Source organism: Patella vulgata, chromosome 2 (genome assembly GCF_932274485.2).
Source record: "Patella vulgata chromosome 2, xgPatVulg1.2, whole genome shotgun sequence".
NCBI lineage: Eukaryota > Metazoa > Mollusca > Gastropoda > Patellidae > Patella > Patella vulgata.
The window spans coordinates 29,851,953-29,877,701 of NC_065880.2; the positions used below are offsets into that span (position 1 = coordinate 29,851,953).

The 25,749-nt window shown below is 37.0% G+C and overlaps 1 protein-coding gene and 1 long non-coding RNA gene across 2 annotated transcripts in view; one reads left to right on the top strand and one right to left on the bottom strand.

The window, feature by feature from the left end:
* Window positions 1-8,855: 8,855 nt before the first annotated feature.
* LOC130010898 (uncharacterized) lies at window positions 8,856-14,165 on the top strand. The gene is made up of 3 exons (XM_056099072.1): window positions 8,856-9,231; window positions 9,601-9,819; window positions 14,155-14,165. The coding sequence occupies exons 1-3, from the start codon at window positions 8,856-8,858 to the stop codon at window positions 14,163-14,165; spliced, it is 606 nt and encodes a 201-aa protein (XP_055955047.1).
* A 7,183-nt stretch (window positions 14,166-21,348) lies between these two features.
* LOC126809660 (uncharacterized) overlaps window positions 21,349-25,749 on the bottom strand; it is a 63,488-nt gene continuing 59,087 nt past the window's right edge. The window contains exon 3 of the long non-coding RNA XR_007674926.2: window positions 21,349-21,586. This is a non-coding gene — a long non-coding RNA (uncharacterized LOC126809660). The remainder of the gene's footprint in view (window positions 21,587-25,749) is intronic.

The window sequence follows — 25,749 nt, forward strand, 5'->3', positions numbered from 1 at the left end:
ACTGATCGCTCGGGAAATGATTTTCAAACCGAATCAAGATGTGATGTCAGACTGGGGTGTGATTCGGTCGTAGAGGAATTGAACTCTATAGTTTATATATCGTCATGTTGCAACACGTCATTGTGTAATAGTTATTACTCGAGCTCGTCACGCACTATGTCATCTTGGTGTATCATATTTATAACTGTTTTTATATCACTAAAAAATATTAATAATATTTAAAGGGTAGTCTGGGAATAGGAACTTTTTTTTTCAATAATATCAACGGTTTTACATGGTTTCAAGAATAATGTATTTGGATCAAAATCCATATACCAGAAGCTTTAGGTCAAAGGCTTAGTGCTTGTCATAATCTTATTTAATAATGAAACATAAAGTGTTGTTTTATACTTTTAATATGGTGGGAAAATTCTACTACATAATCTTAGCAGGAAATTCTAAAAGCATGTTTTTTTTGGGGGGTCAGTCTACTGAGACTGGATGAACAGGGGTTATAGACTAGTCCACTGTGGCAGTGATAATATTGTGGCAGGGGTGACGGACTATAATGCTTTTGACTGGAACTATAACATCCCTGTTTTTCTAAAATAAAACATATAATTATTAATATTGTGGCAAAGAATGAAATTAACTTGTAAGTCTTTAACTGAATAAAAATTGTTCAAATAAGCACATTTTAGTTTTTTCGTAAAGTTATTATTTTTCGTGAAGTTAATTTTTGTAACGTTAATATGCACAGCTCCACATCCAAACGCGCTGGACTTTTGACATTGCGTCCACTCCGTGTTGTATAATAGATTTTGGTGGTGTTTAATTCTGGGGGCCGTGGTTGATGTTGTGGGATTGGGTAATTTGTTCTGGTTGTTTAGCAGGTTGTTGTTTAATTGATTTATGATCAGGAGAAATGGGCTTGAACGTCTTAGGTTACTGAAAACGCCATACAGTGTTCTGTTTGCCCGCACATCTGCGCTACGGCCTACTCTTATTTCGAATTCTAAATGTCATGGGTTATCATATTATGTGCACGACAATCTGTACACGAGACCTCGGTTTTTCGCTCATCCGAACGACTACACAGTCCTTGTCAGGCCCTCCATCCAGTACCACTGACAAGGGGAACCAAGTCGGAAAACTCCTAAGAATTTTCTTGGCGGATATTTATTTTTATCATACATTTCGAACTAACAAGTTTCAATAATACGCTTGTGCAGCGGAGGACTGGTCATCATACTTCTTGTCACGTACAAGCGCAAGCTGTGAATCGAAACCATGCCAGCTGACTCATTGAAGGACATTATACCATTCGCCCTCTCAACACCACCGCACTTTAGCATTTGGGCTTTGTTGGACTTAAGTTGGGTCTTTTTGTGTTGTTCTGTCCAGTGAGTACCATACACTGTAACAAAAATTTCCGTGAAAAAACGTAAAAAATTCCGGAAACAAAAATTACCAGGAAAATTTTATCCGTATTTGTTTTTCCTGTAATTTACAGAAATTCCCTCAATTAACATAAATTCCATTTTCAAATACAAAAAAAAAATCCTGGTACATTTTGTTTCCTGGCATTGAATTAACCATTGACTTTATACGAGTGTGTGAAATAGCTTTATTTAACGTCCGCTTCCACCGAAGTGATATCGCAGATAATCTTTAAACGTAACCTTATTTCGCTAATATAAGAATCGAGAGCAAGGTATCACAAACCGCTACTCGTCAGTGGTTGAAGGCTTTCAGATGTAAGTTTGCGGTATTATCAATTCGCAGGTGTAGACTCTGCCATAGAGGCAAACCGACTTACACTGGCCAATCGGTTATACTATCCGGATTTAAGCGTGCTTGATTACCAATCTGATTTCCGTATGATTAATAACAATACACTTTATAGATCTTATAAATAATGGAAATTAGATATACACGTCAATAAATATACCAAACGTTACAAAATATGATTCTTCATATTATGGTTAATAAATTGTAATGAATACTATAACATGATGATTATTATAGGAATGATTATATATGACAGCACCGTTTATCCCGTAAAATAACAGAATTAAGTCCATTACAGAACGGAATAAAACATTTTATTCCCAAATTTTCCCGGAACTTCCTTGTCATTCCACCGTTTATTCCGTAAAATAACAGAATTAGGTCCATTATAGAAGGGAATAAAACATTTTATCCCTAAATTTCACGGAAATTTCCTGTTTAATACTGAATATTCCACAGAAATACATAAAACACGTAATTTGAAGAAATAATTCACACTATTAACACAATTTCTCCACAAAATCCATCGATTAACAGAAAAAAAGGTGTTAAATTACGGAATTCGGCCACATAAAAAATGAATATTTTTTACAGTGTCCGTGAGTTGCGATTTCTCACTTTAAATAAGATTCCAAGGGTCGGATAGGCTACATCTCTCATGCACAAAGGCTATCTGGAAGTAAACTATGTTAGTTGTCAAGGATATAGAATCAACTAAAGAGGAAATATAGCATCCACGATATTTAGCAGTCCTGTTTTGCAGTTATGGCTTTACAGTAAGAAAGTCGCGGTCTCGCTAACTAGGAGACCCCGAAGATGCGACCCCTATGCTCCCCCATGTCATGGATGCAGGACGGAGTACCTGGCAAGGATGAGTGCATTGTCGTTCGGATTGTATGAAAAATCAAGGTCCCATATAATCGTTGGAATGTAAAATTAGGCCATACCACAATACATTAGCCCATTTGGATCAGAAAAGTAGGACGTTAAACCACATTTTATTTCACTGCAATACTGTTTTATTCAGTCATGTACGAATTCAAACCAGAACGTATGGTCATTAAATATGAGGTGATAATATGAATTGTACTAGAAGTCCATAACAATAATCAGAAACGTGTTGCCTAATTTAACATAATGTTGACGCCGCTATTAAACAGCGATATAACCATCATATCCGTCATATATTATTGATGGTTAGAAATAAAGTCAAATAATAGTACAAAAATCACTTATTTCTCCGTGAACGTTGATAGCGTGGGCGAACTTACATAAATAGGTTGGTTGACATAGAATTTCAAATTCTTCTTGTATATTGTTATAATCTCTCATTTAGGCCTCGGTAATTTGATTTTCAGTTCTTCGGAGTCTTGTTAAATAGATAGCCACTTGAATCACATGAAAGATGTTTTGTTTCGAATTCCAAAAACGTTTAAAAATGGAACTAAAACACCTAACCCAGTACTTTGGATTTTAAAATACTATTTTTTCCTCAAGAAATAATAAGGTCAATTTTTACAGGTGTTCCCGAAGAACAGAAAATCAAATTGTGTGACCTAAGGATCTCAAATACTATTTTAAATACACCAATACACGTACATCACCTGTCAAATTATCTGGTTGTTACTTTGACCAAGTTATCCGACTCTATAGTGGTAGTACCTTAACCCGCGTAACCCACTGTTCGCAACAATCACGGAAATTAAGTGACCATTTTTACGGTAAAACTAGTTTACGAAACAAAGAATTAGTTTTCAGTTCGGTTTTGAAGTCGAATTATATCATACTGATGACATGTTATTCTTTATGTAAATTTTGTCAAATATTGAAATGATGCAATTTAATGACATTCCCCTTTTTAACGTCGGCTAAGTCTAAATGATTACAAGTGTTAATCTGTCTAAACCTCGACGTGATTAACTCCATTTAGCCGGTTGATTGGCAAATCAATAAGTTCTACCTGATAATATCATTAATTATGACACCTGAGCGATAGATCATTCGAAATCGACCATTTTGGCCTAAAATAACAAGAAAATTGTAAGTATACAATTTATACATCGAAGCTGTGAATAATGTTTGTTTTATGTATTTATTTATCGATGTCTGCTATGCATAATTCGATGTTTTACATACTTCTGTATATAAGAATATGAATAAATATGTACCTGGTAGACTGATGGCTCGTTTTCAGAAATATTATATTCGAGACTGAAAATAATCAATATTATTTAATGAACTAATTAAAAAGATCATATGTAATGGTTGTCATGGAAACGCTTCAAAGAATTTTCAAGGTTTTTGTGATTAGGTTACCCAAGAATTCAAGTAAATAAATATTGAACTGGTAAATATTATACTTTCACAATTTAAGTTTATATTTATTTTTCGTTAGCTTTGTTTAGCATTTTGTTTCTCTGTATAGCTATAATATAATACAAAATCCAGCAAAATTTGATTAATGTGATATTGAGAACACATTCTCCAGAATTGTTTTAAAGTTTTAATGTATAACAGGAATTGGATAAAACAATGCGTTCATAACAAAAGATTAAAACTAGACTTAGGTGTCTAACAAAAGAACGGCTTTTTTTTTCATTAAATTATTTTATTTTTAAGAAATTTTACATTGAATGTCAAATTTTAATTGACTAATTTTGCTTTGATTGTGAGTAGTATCGGGACGGTAGTGGCAATTTTTGATTCTGTAATTTTGACAGGGATATAGGTGAATACGTGAAAGATTGAGAATGCTTTATTTAAGTGACATACTAGTAATTGGTCTAAACATTAATAAAACAGAACACTTTATAGAATACATTTACTGAGATTAATAGGAGCAATATTTCTACAATGATTCACTTCTTATCATCATGATTCATAACGACAAGAGAAACATTGTTTAAACGGTTGTCCCTATTAAATTAAGTAAATATATTTCATAAAGTTTAGTATATTGTTTTTTTAAACACGATAGACTCTGTGGGCTGAATGCCAGTGCGATGCCATGAGTTTCTAGTTGGGGTGGAATGGGGGACGCACGACATGGAGTAACTCGTAGGAACACATCCAACAGAACTAATTGCATCGTAGCATGTGAGAGGGTAGGGATGGGTGGCTTGTGGATATGAATAATTCGATTGCAAAGTGCACACGTTAATTTTAGAAATTGGAATCGAGACTGCTTTTATTGAAATACAACAGACAAAACTGAGTAGATACTAAAGGTATTTCCTAAGTGGAAAACTATGAAAAAGATAGTACACAATAGTTACGTAGCATCAAATTGCCATGGACGGTTAAGCATGTCCTGCCTTGGTACAACTATAAAATCAGGTTTGTATTGTTACATTACACACCACGTGCCCCGAATAAAAAAATGACACGGCCGCTTCGATTTGTGTGGGAATAAAATTTGATTTAAGGATCAGTACCACATATATTTAGGTGAATAAAACCGGTTAATTCTGCTAGACGGACTCTTTAAAACTTTTATGCCTGAATAACTATGTATATACACCTGTCGAAGTTATCCAAACCTGTTAAGCTAATCTTTTGATCGTTTCTACATATAATTAGGCTATTTCGTCACATTTTGATGTCAGATTTCCATATTCACGCTCACTTTTATTTTTTATGTCATGTTCCATTAAGATTGATATGATATATAGAATGGTACGTCCGTTGAAACTACCCCACTTGCCTCAACGACAGACCTTATGATTTCACTCTCCCACGTTAAACGACTAGACCACTCAACCCCCACCCCGGAAGGCATTAACATGTAAAATGTTTATGAAGTATTGATATCAGGTTGTGATAATGACAACAACCTGAAACAATACAATAGGGAAATATAATTATTATTCAATTCTTTAAAAAAAAAAATACAATATTATAATGACTCCGCCAATCCTTAATTTAGACCCCTGGAAGATTAAGTAATTTAATCAGTGAGTAGCAGTGCCAGTGGTTTGTTCCGATTCAAATGATAATATCATCCATATTATGACTTAAAACCACGAGAAAATTAAAATAAACTCAAAAAGTTAAATTGTATGAATGCGACATATAGTGATAGAGATATCAATATAGTATATATATAGCAAGATGTCTTAAAACTGTATTTCATCTATCAAAAGGTTTCAATACTATAAACACATTCCCTAGGGAAATATTGTAAGAGGACAATCATATAAATAGGGGTTTCGTTAACGCACTAGAAATGTGTTTTCCCAAAATGTCTTGAAATCCTAGGTGGCCATATTATATTATGTTTCATACGAAATCCTTGGAATTTTCGGTGAGTTCTTGAAATTCCAAATTACATAGATTACCTAAAAACAATATTACGCTTTAACGCATTTAATATATTCTTTAAGTGGCATTTAGCGATCAGGGAACAAATTAACAGAACACAGTTTTTATGGGATACAATCACTAGTTTATTCTAAAAGCACGACGTTTCGACAAGTATCCTCTTATCGTTATCAAGCACATAAGAGGATACTTGTCGAAACGTCGTGCTTTTAGAATAAACTAGTGATTTTATCCCATAAAAACTGTGTTCTGTTAATTTGCATTTAATATAACCCAAAATAATAACATTACATGAATTACGTTAAGTAAGCCAACAGTCGTTAATTTAACAATAGAAGTAATTTATCCAATTAGGCCAATTGCTGTATTATATGTAAGATAGTAGCGGAGATTAACTTTATATGGACAAGATATAAAGCGATGATCTTAATCCATTAGTAGATATTAATCTGTTGTTGTTTCCTATGAAATGGCGTTGTCAACCAAACTTGGTATGGGTTTAACTAGAGGGTAATCGGAACGCAACAAATATCACTTTAGTGTTCAAGTTTGAATGACCATATCCTTGGAAAGTACCCAGATCTATACTTCTCAGTATTGGTAAGTCTGTTTTAAAATAAGATGTGGTTATATTCTACAGCATCGAGATTACATATTCCTTAATCAGAGGGACGTTCAGTTTAGTTCTATTACTAGAAAACTATATTTCGTTGTGTTCGTTTAATAATGTTTACAAGAAATGATTTGTACTAGAAACTTGGATGTTATCTGTGCATGCCAGAGAGCGCTCGTGTGAAAGAGAGAGAGAGAGAGAGAGAGAGGGGAGAGAGAGAGAGAGAGTAACGTGTGTACGACAAAACTCTGCCATTTCGGAAATAGCATATGGTAAATTTTATTTCAACAATTCGCATGGGCGTAGGCGTCGTTAGCACCGGGAGGAAACCGGAAGACCCGTAGGAAATAGACCACTCGACCACCCAGTCCCCACGCACCTAAGCAATATTACACTAATTGTTCGTGCTATATTTTTATTTTATTTAACTTATTTTACGTAATCATGTGGTTTCTGGGGTTTATTTTAATGAGAAATATGTATGTCTATAATCGAAAATAGTTTTGAAAATGAATAATTAATCTTACTTAAAATCATTCTTCTTAAAACAAATTGCCATATGAAATAAATGCATCTTGAGACCTTCGGCAAATTGTGTTTACTTAAAACTGCACCGAAAAAAATATCTTGTTTCGCACATTCTCCGGGGTTACCCTCCCCAACCCATTCCCTTTATGATCGATCTGATGAAGAAAGCTAATTACAATTATCTGTATTATATTATAATCCATGTTAATTTCGCCGATCTGGCAACTATAGTTACACGCTGAACAGATTGATCTCATATCGATAATAAGACTATTGTTATCAATGTATTAGGTTTAACGATTAGACAGATTACTGATTGCACTTTTCTCACAAACAAGAACGGATTATGTAACATTGTCCACTAGGAATCACCTGTTTCGGCCTTTTCGTGATTATTTAAAATTAGCGATACATGCTGGGTAGTTATTTGTGTTAACTAACTGTTGATAGTCTATTCAATAACCCAACTAACATGCTTCGGACATAGGCTTCCCTCAAACCTTTGCGATCGCCCCAATGAGCATAGAAGTCATATGGATGCTCATAGGTTTGGTTGAATTCTAAACACTACTACATTATGTTATTTTCAGTTAAAATGGATGAAGCAGTAATTATGCGGGTGTTAGTGGTTTTATTTTTTATGTCATTGACTATAAATGGTAAGTCTTTTTTTATCATCTATTATTCCATTGACCTTTGCTAGTTAAAGAATATTTTGTCCCTCGGTTAAATTTTTTTATATAACTTAAAGGGGCATGGCTCTATTCCTTGGGATCCTAAATAGATGAAGTACATATTAATGTAATGTATAGAGATTTATATTCAATTTAAAAATAAATGATTGTAATGTCTAATCAATTATGTTCGGCGAACCACCGGTCCAATTTGAACGACAGTCGTTTGTGCCAGCTTAGTCCATTCTAAGCGTTTTTAGTATTATTATTTTGTCATTTACGAAACAGTTATTACTAATTACTTCCGCATTGTCTTGTAGGATATGTTATTTTCGTTTTCAGTACAAATGGCCTACGAAACCATAGAATACACGATTTATGTACTGATTATAAAATGTTCATTCTGTCTTAAATATTGCATATTAGGGTTCCATATTTTCACGGCAAGATAACAACAACAATATATATTGGAATGGACCAATATTGAATTCTAATTCGTGTTTTTAATTTCAAATATTATGGAAAATATTACGTTAAAGTTTTAGCTCCTTTAATTATGGTGCGTTTAGTCAATATCTCAAACAGCCAATAACAGGTCTAGTCTAATTTAGGACTTGTGAATTTTTTTTTATATCATAGAGGAGAATTTTCCAGCTTGAAAAAGTATGAACTTTATGTTTGTAGGTACCAATGCCACAAGTTCAACAATCACAACAAGTACCGTTCCAAGTTCAACAATAGCTTCATATGTTAGTGAAAGTGTGGCTTCAAGTTCAACAACGGCGTCATCTGTTACTGCAAGTATATTTTCAAGTTCAACAACGGTATCATCGGTTACTACAAGCATGGTTTCAAGTTCAACAAGTATAGTTCCAAGTTCAACAGTGGCGTCATCGGTTACTGCAAATATAGTTCCTAGTTCTACAACGGCGTCCTCGGTTACAGCAAGTATGGTTCAAAGTTCAACAACGGCGTCTTCAGTTACTGCAAGTATGGTTCAAAGTTCAACAACGGCGTCATCAGTTAGTGCAAGTACAGTTCCAAGTTCAACAGTGGCGTCATCGGTTACTGCAAGTATAGTTCCTAGTTCTACAACGACGTCATCGGCTACTGCAAGTATAGTTCCAAGTTCAACAATGGCGTCATCTGTTACTGCAAGTATGGTTCCAAGTTCCACAACAGTGTCATCAGTTAGTGCAAGTACAGTTCCAAGTTCCACAACGGCGTCATCGGCTACTGCAAGTATAGTTCCAAGTTCAACAACGGCGTCATCGGCTACTGCAAGTATAGTTCCAAGTTCAACAATGACGTCATCTGTTACTGCAAGTATGGTTCCAAGTTCCACAACGGCGTCATCAGTTAGTGCAAGTACAGTTCCAAGTTCCACAACGGCGTCATCGGTTACTGCAAGTATAGTTCCAAGTTCAACAACGGCGTCATCGGCTACTGCAAGTATAGTTCCAAGTTCAACAACGGCGTCTTCAGTTACTGCAAGTATAGTTCCTAGTTCTACAACGGCGTCATCGGCTGCTGCAAGTATAGTTCCAAGTTCAACAATGGCGTCATCTGTTACTGCAAGTATGGTTCCAAGTTCCACAACGGCGTCATCGGCTACTGCAAGTATAGTTCCAAGTTCAACAATGGCGTCATCTGTTACTGCAAGTATGGTTCCAAGTTCCACAACGGCGTCATCAGTTAGTGCAAGTACAGTTCCAAGTTCCACAACGGCGTCATCGGTTACTGCAAGTATAGTTCCAAGTTCAACAACGGCGTCATCGGCTACTGCAAGTATAGTTCCAAGTTCAACAACGGCGTCTTCAGTTACTGCAAGTATAGTTCCTAGTTCTACAACGGCGTCATCGGCTGCTGCAAGTATAGTTCCAAGTTCAACAATGGCGTCATCTGTTACTGCAAGTATGGTTCCAAGTTCCACAACGGCGTCATCGGCTACTGCAAGTATAGTTCCAAGTTCAACAATGGCGTCATCTGTTACTGCAAGTATGGTTCCAAGTTCCACAACGGCGTCATCAGCTACTGCAAGTATGGTTCCAAGTTCCACAACGGCGTCATCGGTCACTGCAAGTATAGTTCCAAGTTCAACAGTGGCGTCATCGGTTACTGCAAGTGTAGTTCCAAGTTCAACAGTGGCATCATCGGTTACCGTTACGAGTTCAACAATGGCGTCATCTGTTACTGCAAGTATGGTTCAAAGTTCTACAATGGCGTCATCTGTTACCGCAAGTATGGTTCAAAGTTCAACAACGGCGTCATCTGTTACTGCAAGTATGGTTCCAAGTTCAACAATGGCGACATCTGTTACTGCAAGTATGGTTCCAAGTTCAACAATGGCGACATCTGTTACTGCAAGTATGGTTCAAAGTTCAACAACGGCGTCATCGGTTACTGCAAGTATAGTTCCAAGTTCAACAGTGGCGTCATCGGTTAATGCAAGTATAGTTCCTAGTTCTACAACGGCGTCATCGGCTACTGCAAGTATAGTTCCAAGTTCAACAATGGCGTCATCTGTTACTGCAAGTATGGTTCCAAGTTCAACAATGGCGTCATCTGTTACTTCAAGTATGGTTCAAAGTTCTACAACGGCGTCATCGGCTACTGCAAGTATAGTTCCAAGTTCAACAATTGCGTCATCTGTTACTGCAAGTATGGTTCCAAGTTCAACAATTGCGTCATCTGTTACTGCAAGTATGGTTCCAAGTTCAACAATGGCGTCATCTGTTACAGCAAGTATGGTTCCAAGTTCAACAATGGCGTCATCTGTTACTGCAAGTATGGATCCAAGTTCAACAATGGCGTCATCTGTTACAGCAAGTATGGTTCAAAGTTCAACAGTGGCGTCATCGGTTACTGCAAGTATAGTTCCTAGTTCTACAACGGCGTCATCGGCTACTGCAAGTATGGTTCCAAGTTCAACAGTGGCGTCATCGGTTACTGCAAGTATAGTTCCTAGTTCTACAACGGCGTCATCGGTTACTGCAAGTATGGTCCCAAGTTCAACAATGGCGTCATCTGTTACTGCAAGTATGGTTCCAAGTTCAACAATGGCGTCATCTGTTACTGCAAGTATGGTTCCAAGTTCAACAGTGGCGTCATCGGTTACTGCAAGCATTGTTCCTAGTTCTACAACGGAGTCATCGGTTACTGCAAGTATGGTTCAAAGTTCAACAATGGCGTCATCTGTTACTGCAAGTGTGGTTCCAAGTTCAACAATCGCGTCATCTGTTACTGCAAGTATAGTTCCTAGTTCTACAACAGCGTCATCGGCTACTGCAAGTATAGTTCCAAGTTCTACAACGCCGTCATCGGCTACTGCAAGTATAGTTCCAAGTTCAACAATGGCGTCATCTGTTACTGCAAGTATAGTTCCTAGTTCTACAACGGCGTCATCGGCTACTGCAAGTATAGTTCCAACTTCAACAATGGCGTCATCTGTTACTGCAAGTATGGTTCCAAGTTCAACAATGGCGTCATCTGTTACTTCAAGTATGGTTCAAAGTTCTACAACGGCGTCATCGGCTACTGCAAGTATAGTTCCAAGTTCAACAATTGCGTCATCTGTTACTGCAAGTATGGTTCAAAGTTCAACAATGGCGTCATCTGTTACTGCAAGTATGGTTCCAAGTTCAACAATGGCGTCATCTGTTACTTCAAGTATGGTTCAAAGTTCTGCAAGTATAGTTCCAAGTTCAACAATCGCGTCATCTGTTACTGCAAGTATGGTTCCAAGTTCAACAGTGGCGTCATCGGTTACTGCAAGCATTGTTCCTAGTTCTACAACGGCGTCATCGGTTACTGCAAGTATGGTTCAAAGTTCAACAATGGCGTCATCTGTTACTGCAAGTATGGTTCCAAGTTCAACAATGGCGTCATCTGTTACTGCAAGTATAGTTCCTAGTTCTACAACGGCGTCATCGGTTACTGCAAGTATGGTTCCAAGTTCAACAATAGCGTCATCTGTTACTGCAAGTATGGTTCCTAGTTCAACAGTGGCGTCATCGGTTACTGCAAGCATAGTTCCTAGTTCTACAACGGCGTCATCGGTTACTGCAAGTATGGTTCAAAGTTCAACAATGGCGTCATCTGTTACTGCAAGTATGGTTCCAAGTTCAACAATGGCGTCATCTGTTACTGCAAGTATGGTTCAAAGTTCAACAACGGCGTCATCGGCTACTGCAAGTATAGTTCCTAGTTCATCAATGGCGTCATCTGTTACTGCAAGTATGGTTCAAAGTTCAACAACGGCGTCATCGGTTACTGCAAGTATAGTTCCAAGTTCAACAGTGGCGTCATCGGTTACTGCAAATATAGTTCCTAGTTCTACAACGGCGTCATCGGCTACTGCAAGTATAGTTCCAAGTTCAACAATGGCGTCATCTGTTACTGCAAGTATGGTTCCAAGTTCAACAATGGCGTCATCTGTTACTTCAAGTATGGTTCAAAGTTCTACAATGGTGTCATCGGCTACTGCAAGTATAGTTCCAAGTTCAACAATGGGGTCATCTGTTACTACAAGTATGGTTCCAAGTTCAACAATGGCGTCATCGGTTACTGCAAGTATGGTTCAAAGTTCAACAACGGCGTCATCGGCTACTGCAAGTATAGTTCCTAGTTCAACAATGGCGTTATCTGTTACTTCAAGTATGGTTCAAAGTTCAACAACGGCGTCATCGGTTACTGCAAGTATGGATCCAAGTTCAACAGTGGCGTCATCGGTTACTGCAAGTATAGTTCCTAGTTCTACAACGGCGTCATCGGCTACTGTAAGTATAGTTCCAAGTTCAACAATGGCGTCATCTGTTACTGCAAGTATGGTTCCAAGTTCAACAATGGCGTCATCTGTTACTTCAAGTATGGTTCAAAGTTCTGCAAGTATAGTTCCAAGTTCAACAATGGCGTCATCTGTTACTGCAAGTATGGTTCCAAGTTCAACAATGGCGTCATCTGTTACTGCAAGTATAGTTTCTAGTTCCACAACGGCGTCATCGGTTACTGCAAGTATGGTTCCAAGTTCAACAATGGCGTCATCTGTTACTGCAAGTATGGTTCCAAGTTCAACAGTGGCGCCATCGGTTACTGCAAGCATAGTTCCTAGTTCTACAACGGCGTCATCGGTTACTGCAAGTATGGTTCAAAGTTCAACAATGGCGTCATCTGTTACTGCAAGTATGGTTCCAAGTTCAACAATGGAGTCATCTGTTACTGCAAGTATGGTTCAAAGTTCAACAACGGCGTCATCGGCTACTGCAAGTATAGTTCCTAGTTCAACAATGGCGTCATCTGTTACTGCAAGTATGGTTCAAAGTTCAACAACGGCGTCATCGGTTACTGCAAGTATAGTTCCAAGTTCAACAGTGGCGTCATCGGTTACTGCAAGTATAGTTCCTAGTTCTACAACGGCGTCATCGGCTACTGCAAGTATAGTTCTAAGTTCAACAATGGCGTCATCTGTTACTGCAAGTATGGTTCCAAGTTCAACAATGGCGTCATCTGTTACTTCAAGTATGGTTCAAAGTTCTACAATGGCGTCATCGGCTACTGCAAGTATAGTTCCAAGTTCAACAATGGGGTCATCTGTTACTACAAGTATGGTTCCAAGTTCAACAATGGCGTCATCGGTTACTGCAAGTATGGTTCAAAGTTCAACAACGGCGTCATCAGTTAGTGCAAGTACAGTTCCAAGTTCCACAACTGCAAGTATAGTTACAAGTTCAACAATGGCGTCATCGGTTACTGCAAGTATAGTTCCTAGTTCTACAACGGCGTCATCAGTTACTGCAAGTATGGTTCAAAGTTCAACAACGGCGTCTTCAGTTACTGCAAGTATAGTTCCTAGTTCTACAACGGCGTCATCAGTTACTGCAAGTATAGTTCCTAGTTCAACGACAGCGTCATCAGTTACTACAAGTATGGTTTCGAGTTCAACAACGACGCTATCTGTTACTACAAGTGTATATCCAAGTTCAACAACGGCTTCATCTGTTACTGCAAGCATAATTCCAAGTTCAACAATGACGTCGTCGGTTACTACAAGTATGGTTTCAAGTTCAACAATAGCGTCATCGGTAACGACAACTACAGCTATGTACAATACAACAACTACCTCAACACCTCCACAACAGGTTAGTTATCGACTACTTTGTTTCAATTGTATTTATTATTTTTATCAAATGGACAAGTCTGCGATAGGAATTCAATTTTATGTATTATCATAATCTATATATCCTGCTCTAGTAAAGTTTTAAAAAAAAAATAAACTGTTACACCTCTTTAGTGGTTTTTTTTGTGCGATATCAAAGTGTGAAATTGACCCTGACAAATCTTCGCCAGGAATTTAATTGTTTTTATTCATATAATTTATATAACCTGCTCTTCTAATATTATTGTTTAGCGGTTTCTTTTGGTAACATTTCAATGTATGCCATTTACCCTCACTCAACAAAGACAAGCGTTCAAAGGAACGATACATATACTTATTGTCTAACAGAATTAGAAAGAAATTTATAATGTTTACACGATCCAAACTGTATACTGCTTTCAAAATAGATGGTGTTCCCGACGTAATGATTTTTTTTTATCTTCAGCTGGTATGCCATAACGTAACATGTATTTCAAGTGGTTGTTTACAAGACTTCATAATTTCAAGAAACTCATCTACGTGTATCTCTACTGGTTCGTGTTTGGTAAGGGACAAATTATTAAATTATTATGAATTTTAAATATATTGATATCCCACGTCCATTTTGATAATAACCACAGCGTCAAAATTTTGCTTCATGTCAAAAACAACCGGTGGCCACGGTAGTTTAGTGGGTAGGAAGCTAGAGCACGAAGCAGGGGGTCCAGGATTGGATCCAGTTGTTCCCGATATAGTTCCTTGGCATTTCCAATGTAGAGTCCCATTGTTGGTAATGAAAGAAGGAGGTCTGGACAATTATCGGCATCTAGTCTTTCGAATGGTACGAAAAATGGAGTTTCCGTGCACACCTTGATGTGCATGTAACATAACCCTTGGTAGCACGACGAAGAGCAAATGTAAACAGCACACCACGTTACTTAATGACAGGTCTTACGAGTAATTATTTATTGTTATGGTAATTTTGTAATTCATAATTTTAATAATTTTTCAGATTCGACAGGTTACGAATGGTAATTTTACACAAATAGAAGCTAATTGTGATGCGAGAACATCGTGTACATGGGAGAAGATATCTGGAGGTCTTTTAGAGGAAACGTCGGCATGCTGTACCACAAATAAATGTAATACGGAGTCTTACTTAAATTCATCTGCAGTATCTTTATGCTCAACGTTTAGTGTATTATTATTTACACTTTTGATGGCCAAAGTTTAAATTGATAACTGACAAGTGTAGCTAAAATAACATTGTGTTGTTAGTGGATACCGCGCACAACTTTGACTTGGCTATCCCAAATTGGACGCTTGCGTACCAGTTTAAAATTGTTATGTTATTACTAGATTCACAAATTATCCACCACCCCCACACACACACACCGCTAGAGTATATCCATAGTTACGCTATAAATTCATTTCAAGATGGCACTGACACCTAATGTGCGATCTAACAAATGACGCCACCAACCGAACCTGTTGTACTGGTCAACAGAAATACGGTGATGACGCAAATTAAAGGGCCTTTGGTAATCGACGGAAATCCCCGCCCTATCCCCCACCTCCACCCTAAAACCTCCTTCCTGGATTGGTTGCTGCAGAATATAACGCTAGAATGTATCCATAGTTACGCTATAAAGTCATTTCAATATGGCACTGACACCTGCTGTGCGATCTAACAAATGACGCCACCAACCGGAAATGTTACGTCTGACATATTCCAGATGAGAATCGCAAACAATTAATGACCCCCTTGTGCAATATTGTACATTATCATTTTCGTTCTTCTCACAATTAAAGTTTGTGCGTGTTACGAAAGGTTTGTTGAAATTATACGGGTTTCTGAAGGTTAAACTGAGACTTCATTTTCAGAATGACTATTTATAATTTCATAATTTCTACGTATTCGCGTGCTTCTACGTGATTCGTTATAATAATATATACGTCACCATATCCTGTTATATTGGTCTATACGTCAGCATATGCTCATTATATTAGTGTGTACATCGCCATATGATAGTCTACACGTCACCATATGCTCGTTATAATAGCGTATTCGTTCGTCACTGATGCTCGTTATAATGTATACGCCAACACCATGCGCTTGTTTCAAATACCTTAAGCTTTCTCTCTGTTCATCAAGTCTAATAGAAAAAAATCAGACATTTTGGACTTAATGTATCCGTCCATTGACAGAATCCTTGTGTTACTTGTATATTAATAATGTATATAAAATGTACATAAAAAAACATAATTATTTATTCATTTTATATTTTCCTTGTAGTTTGTTTTTTGTTTGATAAATAAACCTATTTTGTTACAAAGGTGTTCAGATTTAATATAACAGTGTCATTGTGTGTCAGGGAGTTTAATACCAGAGCCCAAGGCTCTATGTAAAATCGACCAGTGTGCCCTAAAATGGTTCATCTGTTTCTAACACTACCATATCTATCAATAATATGGCGTTCCCATACTCAAAATGTTTTTACCAGATTTGTTTATTGTGTGTGTGTAGCCATGAACACAATATTTAGTTTGACGTTTTAATTGGGGTCTCTAGGAAGACTTTTTTAAAATTTAATAGCCGCCATCTTTATGATATCTGTCTATTATTTTGATAAAGAAATAGGTGGACCACCCACATTAAAGATGCATTATGTAAGACTAAGAGCTCAGACTACCGATTGCAGGTCTCTGTGTTTGCTTTAAGTCATATATAAACTATTATTTAGGCATTTATTCACATGACAAGCCTATAATCAACTCTATAGATCATCGGAAGGCCGAGATTTTACGATAATAAAAAGTTTATGCTACATCTTCAGTCACTCATAACTTTGCTCAGAATAAAGTAATAATGTAATTTCAATGAAATTTTCATTATTTTTAATTTCCACTATCTATGTTTAAACTATTATAGCAAGAAAGGCCAGCTCGTTGTCTAATGTTTAAATAATGCATCTTTAAGTACTGATCATGTATCTCATGTTATTTCTATGATACAATTGGCCGGGTCGGTGTAATACGTGAAAAATACAAGTACGCGCGTACTAAGTACCACGAATCGTCGTGAAATGGAATGAAATGAAATGGGGTTTAACGTCCTACTGTTCTGCTCCGATTGGGCTACTGAAGACGGACATACACCATACAGTGTGCTACGAGGGAAATTTTGCCCGGACAGCGGCACTACGGTCTACTCTTATATCGAATTCCAACTGTCAAGAGATCTTTTACGTGCACGCCAATGTGTACAGGGGACCTCGGTTTTTCGTTCCATCCGAACGACTAGACAGTTGTCCTTGTATCACTGACAAGGGGGAACCACGCCGGAAAATCTGGATGAACTTTCTAGGCCAATGCAGGGATCAAACACCCGACCTCCAGGCTAACTTAGCCACCGTGACCCCACGAATCGTCGTAGCAATCTTTCAATTGTTGACGCAACCCATACACAATTTCCAAGGAAGAAGCATGCCGGCTCAGACAAATTCATTTTATAACATTTTCTTGACTTGGTAAACTTGCAACTTTGACATTCGATTGGCTTCTTTCCTTGGCTTAATGAATAACGTGGAGGTTTGAAAAAGTTCGTCGAGGGAGAGATGCGGACTATACCATTTATCATGGTCAAAAAGGCCTACTTTTCATATTCCAGGTGAATACACAACCGACTCTTTAATTGTTATACTACAGGAATACCCAGTAACCTAAATAATGCTACATTCAAATAGGTGGTGTTTATGAGAAAAATAGATGACAGTAATTGACATTTATATGTAACAGATAATGTTGACAGATCATGCTAACATTAGAGAAAGGGCTTTCATAAAAGTCGTGATTCTTTATAATTGCATTTGCTACTTTATGTCAATAAGAGCACCCTTCATTCATTCTTCATTAGTTTCAGTAAAATTGACTTAGAAAAGGATTTAGAAAAATCGGTTTATGAATGTTCTTTCATCCTTTGCTTATAAATGTCACCTTCGCTCTAAAGCGCTAAAACGTCTATTTTTGTAGATTGTGACATACATGTAATTTGATGTTTTCCAAGAATCTTGTTTTTTTTTTATATTACGTGGAATGTTAAAGGATATCATCAGAACTATCGGTTGTTGATATCAGAACAAGTGTACTAAGTCGTTATTTTTCGCTGAAGGATGTAAGTTGAGAACTAAAATCAAAGGGATCTCAACTCTTATAACTATGTACTTTAATGGACCTTATGATGATACGTAAACGTAAGATACCTAAATACAACAGTACAACCCCCAAAATACTAACCAGCTGTTCTAGAAAGAGTACACAGTCTTTGCCTCTGCTAACTCGTATGAACCTGGGGCCTGTTTCACGAAATTGTAACTAAAGATAAAATCCAAATTTTAGTAGATACTTCAATCTTGATTGGCCAAGCACTAAAATCAATCTAATATAATCCAATCAAATTACTAAAATTTGGTTTTATCTTAGTTAAAATTTGGTGAAACAGGCCCCAGGTTTTAAAAGCGAACTAATTTTCGAATTAGTTTATAAGCATCTAAGGTGGGGTTATTGATAATCACGGTGTATACGATTAAAGATTACATAGTTAATAATGTATTTATGAATAACGATTACCTCGTTGAAGTATTGATAGTCTAATCCTATTCCTAACTCCATAGTCCATCGAAGCTAGCGAGTGCCCATTGTGCTTGTTTATTATACAGAGCGTGCCAATAAAATATACTCTGGTTAGGAATAACCTTTTCCTAATAATAGACATACCCGTTGGAAGTGACCTCAGAAAAGTAAGGGAAATAACTCCATATTGCTTAATTGGACTGGTAAATCTCTAATGTAACATAGTTTTGTTAATTTCAATGATCTTTATCTTAATAACCTCAAAGTGCCCAAACAGGTCATAGTTATTTTATTCAATTAGGCTTGACAAATTACTAATATATAGACGAGTAAGAAATAGTCTATCAGTACGACTTTTGGTGATGAGATCTGGGCCCTGTTTCACAAAAACTTAAATCTCCTTAAAATCGTCTTAAAACTAAAATTTCATCCTAAGTCAAGATTGATGAGTTCCGCAAAACTATTTTAATCATTTTAAATAAAATCCAGTAATAATATTCTAAGTTAAATTTTTATCTTAACTCAAAACAGTGGCGTTTCACAAACCTATTTTAGGGACAATTTTAACTAAATGAAATGAAATGAAATGGAGTTTAACGTCCTACTGTTCTGCTCAACTTTGGACAACCGTCACCCTCTCCTAACTTAAATCAAGAAATAAATAAACATTGATTAGGGCTACGTTGTTAGATCTATAGTTTTAACATACCATCATTCACAAAACAATTTTCATTCAATTTCATTTCATAGCATGGGAAATACAGCTACGGTCCATCCGTTTATTTTATTGCAAAGCAATTTAATCATTTAGATGACGTTCCAAATTAGACCCCCCACCCCCACCCTGTCCAAAAAAAAAAGCGGTTGCCAGGCAAGATACGACAATATTTTGCAAGGGATGGATAGAGAATAAGCTAAAATGAAAAGCGATTTTTCGTAAAGTCAGGGGCCATAATCCAGAAAGTTGTGGTCTGAAGTGCGCAAATATCGACACAAACTGAGATTTTTGGGATATAAAGATATATTTTAGGTTTCATCAAAATCGGATAAAAATTGTGATCTCTAGAGGGTCCACAACCTTCGTATTACATACTCTTACATACTTTGCGTACAAAGAGTGACCATTTTGTAGTGCAGTTCGTTTCAATAACAATTGTGACTTCTAGAGGGTCAACAACCTTGGTATGACATACTTTTACACTATTTGCGTACACGGAGCCGTCATGTTGTTTCGCAGTTTTGGTCCGATTTTCACGAAATGCGAACTCAAGTCATTAGAGTGTAACGGTTATATATCCAAACAGTTAAAAACGCGATGTAGTTTATCGATACGCATTATTTCCATGAAACCCGCGAGTACATCAAATGTCAAGGTCACGAAAGAAGCATGCAAGTTCAGTCCCAACCCACCGATACATTTCGAAATGTATATACATATGTCATCTCTCTACAACTGCCTGACCATGTACAAACATTGCTACAACGTATGAACCCCCGTTGATATTGTAACCGTTAATTCAACCTGCCAACAATTTTCAGTTCCGAAGCGTATTTGCTTACACCTTAAGTGCCCACACCGGAAATGTGCACTGCGCTCGCACAAGCAATTTTAACTAAAATCTATTTAAACTGCAGTTTAAGTTACAATCGATCTTCGTGAAACGCATAAAATTTCATTTTGATTTTAGTTAAAATTTATTTTAGTGATTTTAGTACAGGGCCCTGATGTGTATATACCAAGGTCTAAGCAAAATGGCCATCCTTTAAAAGAGACAACCCCAGAATATTGGCAAAAATGTCTACCATTCTAATGTGTAGAATATCCATAATAAGAATTTAAAATCAATGCAATATCACTATGGTAAATCTATGCGGTGGTGTTTTGTGGGTTAATTGGATTGGCCGACCAGTGATCCTTGCTTAATATATTTCAATTATTCTGGGAGTTATTGTCATTATCTCGCTAACCTGGAAACTATTGAAATTATGTTTTCTATTACTTGTGAGTTTACATTTCCGATCGCTGGTTAATTATTCACAGCATCATGCCACCCAATACTTTAAAGCAGCCAAGTCACATTTGTTTAAAACTTGCTGAGATTATCAACCATGTTAATAAATTGTAATGGAATACAATATTTCTAATGGTGGAAGGTTCTAAAATATGTTTATTTCAAAACTTAGAAATGGTGATATTGAAATACTGCAGTTTGCAGTTGCTACGTACAGACATTTTAGACAGTCAGACTACAGCACTGCTTCCAAAGATGTTGCAATTACAGAAAACATTAAGGCACGTAATGAATAATTCCGTGATCTATCTAATGGCTTGCATGTAACTATCAAGATTCATGAGGATGGGTTCAGTTTCCTTCAATTATACGCTTTTAGCTAAGACATTAATGAAAACATTGCGCGGTTATCAAAAGAAGGCAAACTTTAAAGAAAGATATCAAGAGAAGCTTGACAAACACAAACTCCATATGTTCCACTTAATGACTGTCTGTGAATACTAATGACTCTGTTTTATCTAATCGATATGTCATCTTTGCATGGTTTCGTATTTTTATCTTAAGGGACGTAACTCATCTAAACTCAACAAATTACAAATTCACGCATTCATTGCACTTGGTTTGTGTCTTTCTCTTAAGGGACGTAACTCATCTAAACTCAACAAATTACAAATTCAACCATTTATTGCCGACTAAAAGAAATCGAATAACATTTTACAAAAAATGACAAATAAAGATGAAAGAATAAGATGTAATAAAGGCGTTTGGTGTTGAGTTGAATTGCAAGCATCGTCATTACAGGTATGGAAACACACATTGGTCAAACTACCTTCCTCCATTTGGTGTGGTCTACAGCTATTCTTTATGCTGTAATCAGCCCCACACATTCTTATAACCAGCGTGCCTAAAATACACAAACAATCAGTTTTTTTTAATTATCTTCTGGAAGAAATATTTAACGTGGATGGAAGGACCCATTTTTACATATACCCACCAACAACAAAGTCAGCCTTTGTCATGTTTTAAGTTTACGGGATGTGGGATGGTCGGGAATCCCACGCCTTTAGCAACGGTGTGTTGACAATCTCTGTGTTATTGTACATGATATAAGTTAAATAGCAAATAAGATCAGACGCGCATCCCACGAGATGTGCTCCAGAATAATAATTGCATACCAAACATATGTCAACTGTGCTTCTAGAGAAACACACAAATTATTCAAATGAGAATATTCGAATTAGCATATGGCACAACTATTGTAATAGGTCGATGTGTGGTCAAAGTTGCATAAAGAAATATATATATACCAGCTTGTGAAATATGTTCAGGAATAATAATTGTATACCAAATACTAAATAAATCTTTTACAAATAAACACATACAATTTATAGAACCCAGAAGTTACCAAGTAGCAGAATGTTGATGTGTGCACACAGATTCATATCACGAACGGTGTTTGATAGATGCTCCAGAAACAAAACCAGGACGGACGGAAAGATGGGGGCTATTTTTATATCCCTATCCTGGTGTGACTTATTCTTGTCAGGGGTGCAGGTCTGGCGTATGCCTGTCTTCACTATCCCGGTTAGAGCAAAATAATAGGTAGTAAAACACCTTTATTCATTCATGCTCCGGAATAGTAACTATACTAAAAACTACCTAAATTTATTACCAATAAACACAAAATTTATTCAACCCAGAAGTTATAATAAGTAGCAAAAGGCCCATCTGCTAGGTTGGTGTATGTACACAGTTTCGTTAAATATATCTTAAACGTGGTTTGGTGTTCCAAAAATAAAGCCTGTACGAAAGGAAATATGGGACCAATTTCTTCTTGTCGATCAACCCTTAGATGTGTGGCAACTTCTAACCGTGGAATATTTTATAATTGATATTAGCAAACGTGTAGTCGTGTACGGTGAAATATAAAGGTTGATATGAGACGAGTTCCAAAACATATTTTTATTACTTACATATTTATTTTTGAGTTTCGAACTAACATTTCATATCTAATTGTAATATCTTAATCTTCACAGAAAGAGAGAGAAATGGGGTTTAACGTCCACTCGACACAAACTAGGTCATTTCGGGACGAACATATGGGGTTTTTTTTTGTTTAATTTTATTTACATACTTCGCTTGCGCGTAGGGGTCTTTAGCAGTGGGAGGAAACCGGAGGACCCGGAGAAAACCCACGAGGTTGGACAGGCGACCCTACTCCTTGCCACATACAACCGGGGATTCGAAACCACGCCAGTCGACTCAATGACAGACTTTATGATACAGCGCGCGCACGCTAACCATTCAGCCACCCAACCCCCCAATCTTCACAGAAATATGGTTTACATTTTTATGCACACTATTGAAGGTTCAAAAGATATTGTGGCAAAAATACGGGGAATAAACCAATGCATCAAGAACAATAATAAATCTTGGCTAATAAGACTCGTTTTTTAGAGTTTGGAAACTTTTGTGTCATATTTACATTAATTTGCTCATATACTTTCATTCAGGGTTGAAACTATGAACACACCTTGGGTCACTAGAGAAATTTATCTCTTTCTTCTTCATGTTGTATCGACGTTAATTTAATATTATTCCCTTTAGACACCACAATGTCACCTCATTACGTATCCAAGTAAGTTCAACCTATGATTCCGAGTATCATTGACGGTTATATCATTATATCTAAACAGATTGAAAAATAAACGTATAACAGCATTTCCCATTTGTCACAGTCCAATTATAGAGTAACTCTATCTGAATTAGTTTAATGTAATTTCCCTAATGGGTAGAAATGTTGGGACTTTGGTATTGACCCATCGTAACGAAACGAATATACTTCATGGCAATTTATTCGACATTCGTGAAATGCAAGGAAGCACCAACGACACGGTAAGCTTTCCCTTTTGTACAAAAAAGACTCTAGCCATTCATTGAATAAATGAAATGAAATGAAATGAAATGGAGTATAACGTCCTACTGTTTTGCTCCGAACTGGGCTAATGAAGACGGGCATACGCCATACAGTGTGCCATGAGGGAAATTTTGCCCGGACAGCGGCACTACGGCCTACACACATCGAATTCCAACTCTGAAGGGATCTTTTACGTGCACGCCAATGTACATGGGACCTCGGTTTTTCGTATCATTCGAATGACTAGACAGCTGTCCTTGTCAGGCCCTCCGTCCTGCATCAGTGACAAGGGGGAACAACGCCGGAACATTCATTGAATAAGCACGAGCGTACTATATGGGCCAGGGACCGATCATGACTTTATCGTAACCATAATGTCCAAGGAACGTAATCGTGTCAACTGTAATGCCGATCGCACTTGAATTTGAATTGGCGGAGGCTTAGGCGGTTTTATTTTTCGCAGAGGGCTTGGCCCCCCACCCCCTCTTAGGAGGAACAACAAGATTAGTAGCGTTTGTGGACCAGTTCCCCGTCCAAAATATATAATGCTAGGTCCCCACTGTCGAGCGATGCGTTGCGACAGGATTATCCCTATTGAGTCCTCGATCTGGTGCGTGCAGATAGGTTCGGATACGTTTCGATACGATCAACACGACTGCTACGACTGACCTCAATATATGATAAGACCTGATAGGACCACCACGATTACTCCGCGATTAAAACCACGATTTCAACCTCAGCACGACTAGTGATAATGGGAACTTAGCACAAGGGAAGAAAATGAATGTTTAATGAGGAAACGGAGGTTAGTGTATTGTTCCGGTCTTTTGTACAAAAGCAAAATTGTTCAGGAAAAGTTCATTACCCAGACCTCTTTAAACTAGCTCCCTGATAGCGATCTGTACACAGTCAGACATGTATATTAATTATGCGCCGAACAATGCACAGAGAATGGAAGCACAATATTGATTTTATCGAACCTTGGACAACATCTGATTATTGTGTCATATCAGTCATTTTTAACAGAGAGACAACCCTGCCTACGGAGAAGTTTAACAGATTTCCGCAATGTAGTTACGTATGACATTGTATTATGGACAGCCTTCATTAGCCCAGTCGGTACAGAAACGTAGGACGATAAACGACATTTTATTTCATTTGTATCAAGGACTGTGCAATCAATGAGTTCAGACTGACATTAAAGTTGCAATTTCATATTTTTAAGTTATGTTTTTAAAATTTATTAAAATAAAGCCTTAAAATAGATGGTATCTATAAACAGTCCTACCTTGTTAAAGAATAATCCTATTAATCCTATAATTCACTATTGCCAGTTGAGAAATTGGCAAAAATATCATTTTCATCTTCAAATTCCAACGTTTGAAAATAACTACTCCATGGTGGAGAATAGAAAACAAGAGAGGTAATTGGGAGGTAATTGTGTTATTATTTCCTGTGTAAATGAGTTTTAAGTGGGAGAATGACACCTATGATAGTACAATATTAAGTTGACAACCTATTGAGCAAAAGACATAGAAATAATTATGTTTTGACTTTCTTAGAAAATATGAAATTGTAACTTGAAACGATAATACTATTTGATTTTGCAGATGTTGATAGGGATTAGTTTGTTATTGTGTGTTCGTTCTCTAGACGTTTCTTATTTTCCTGATCCATGAATAATCTTTCTAATAACTACAGAATTGTTGTGAAGGTAAGCCGTAAAAAACAGTAATGTGGAAGTTGCGATGACAACATCATTAATACACACAATCTTCTTTTTGTAATGTATTTAACTAAATGGACCGGAAGCGAAATGTACACAAACCAGTTTCTAATACCCCTCTGTATTGTTCTGCACTGAGTGGGCTCTATAAAACGAATTCTATATTAAAACAAATAACGGGTCTTATATGTATACTTTATATTCCGGTTAGCTAAGGTAATCAGTGGCTTACCAAGAATTTGTGATACCCGGTTCTTGCGTTTACCCCTAAACCACCACCCTGCTAATGTGTTAAAATGCCCGATACCAAAGTCTCTTATTGCACAGCTTTTCTATCATGGTTAGCACGTGCGCGCTGTATCGTAAGATCTGTCAATCAATCAACTGGCGTGGTTTCGATTACCCGGTTGTATGTTACAAAGAG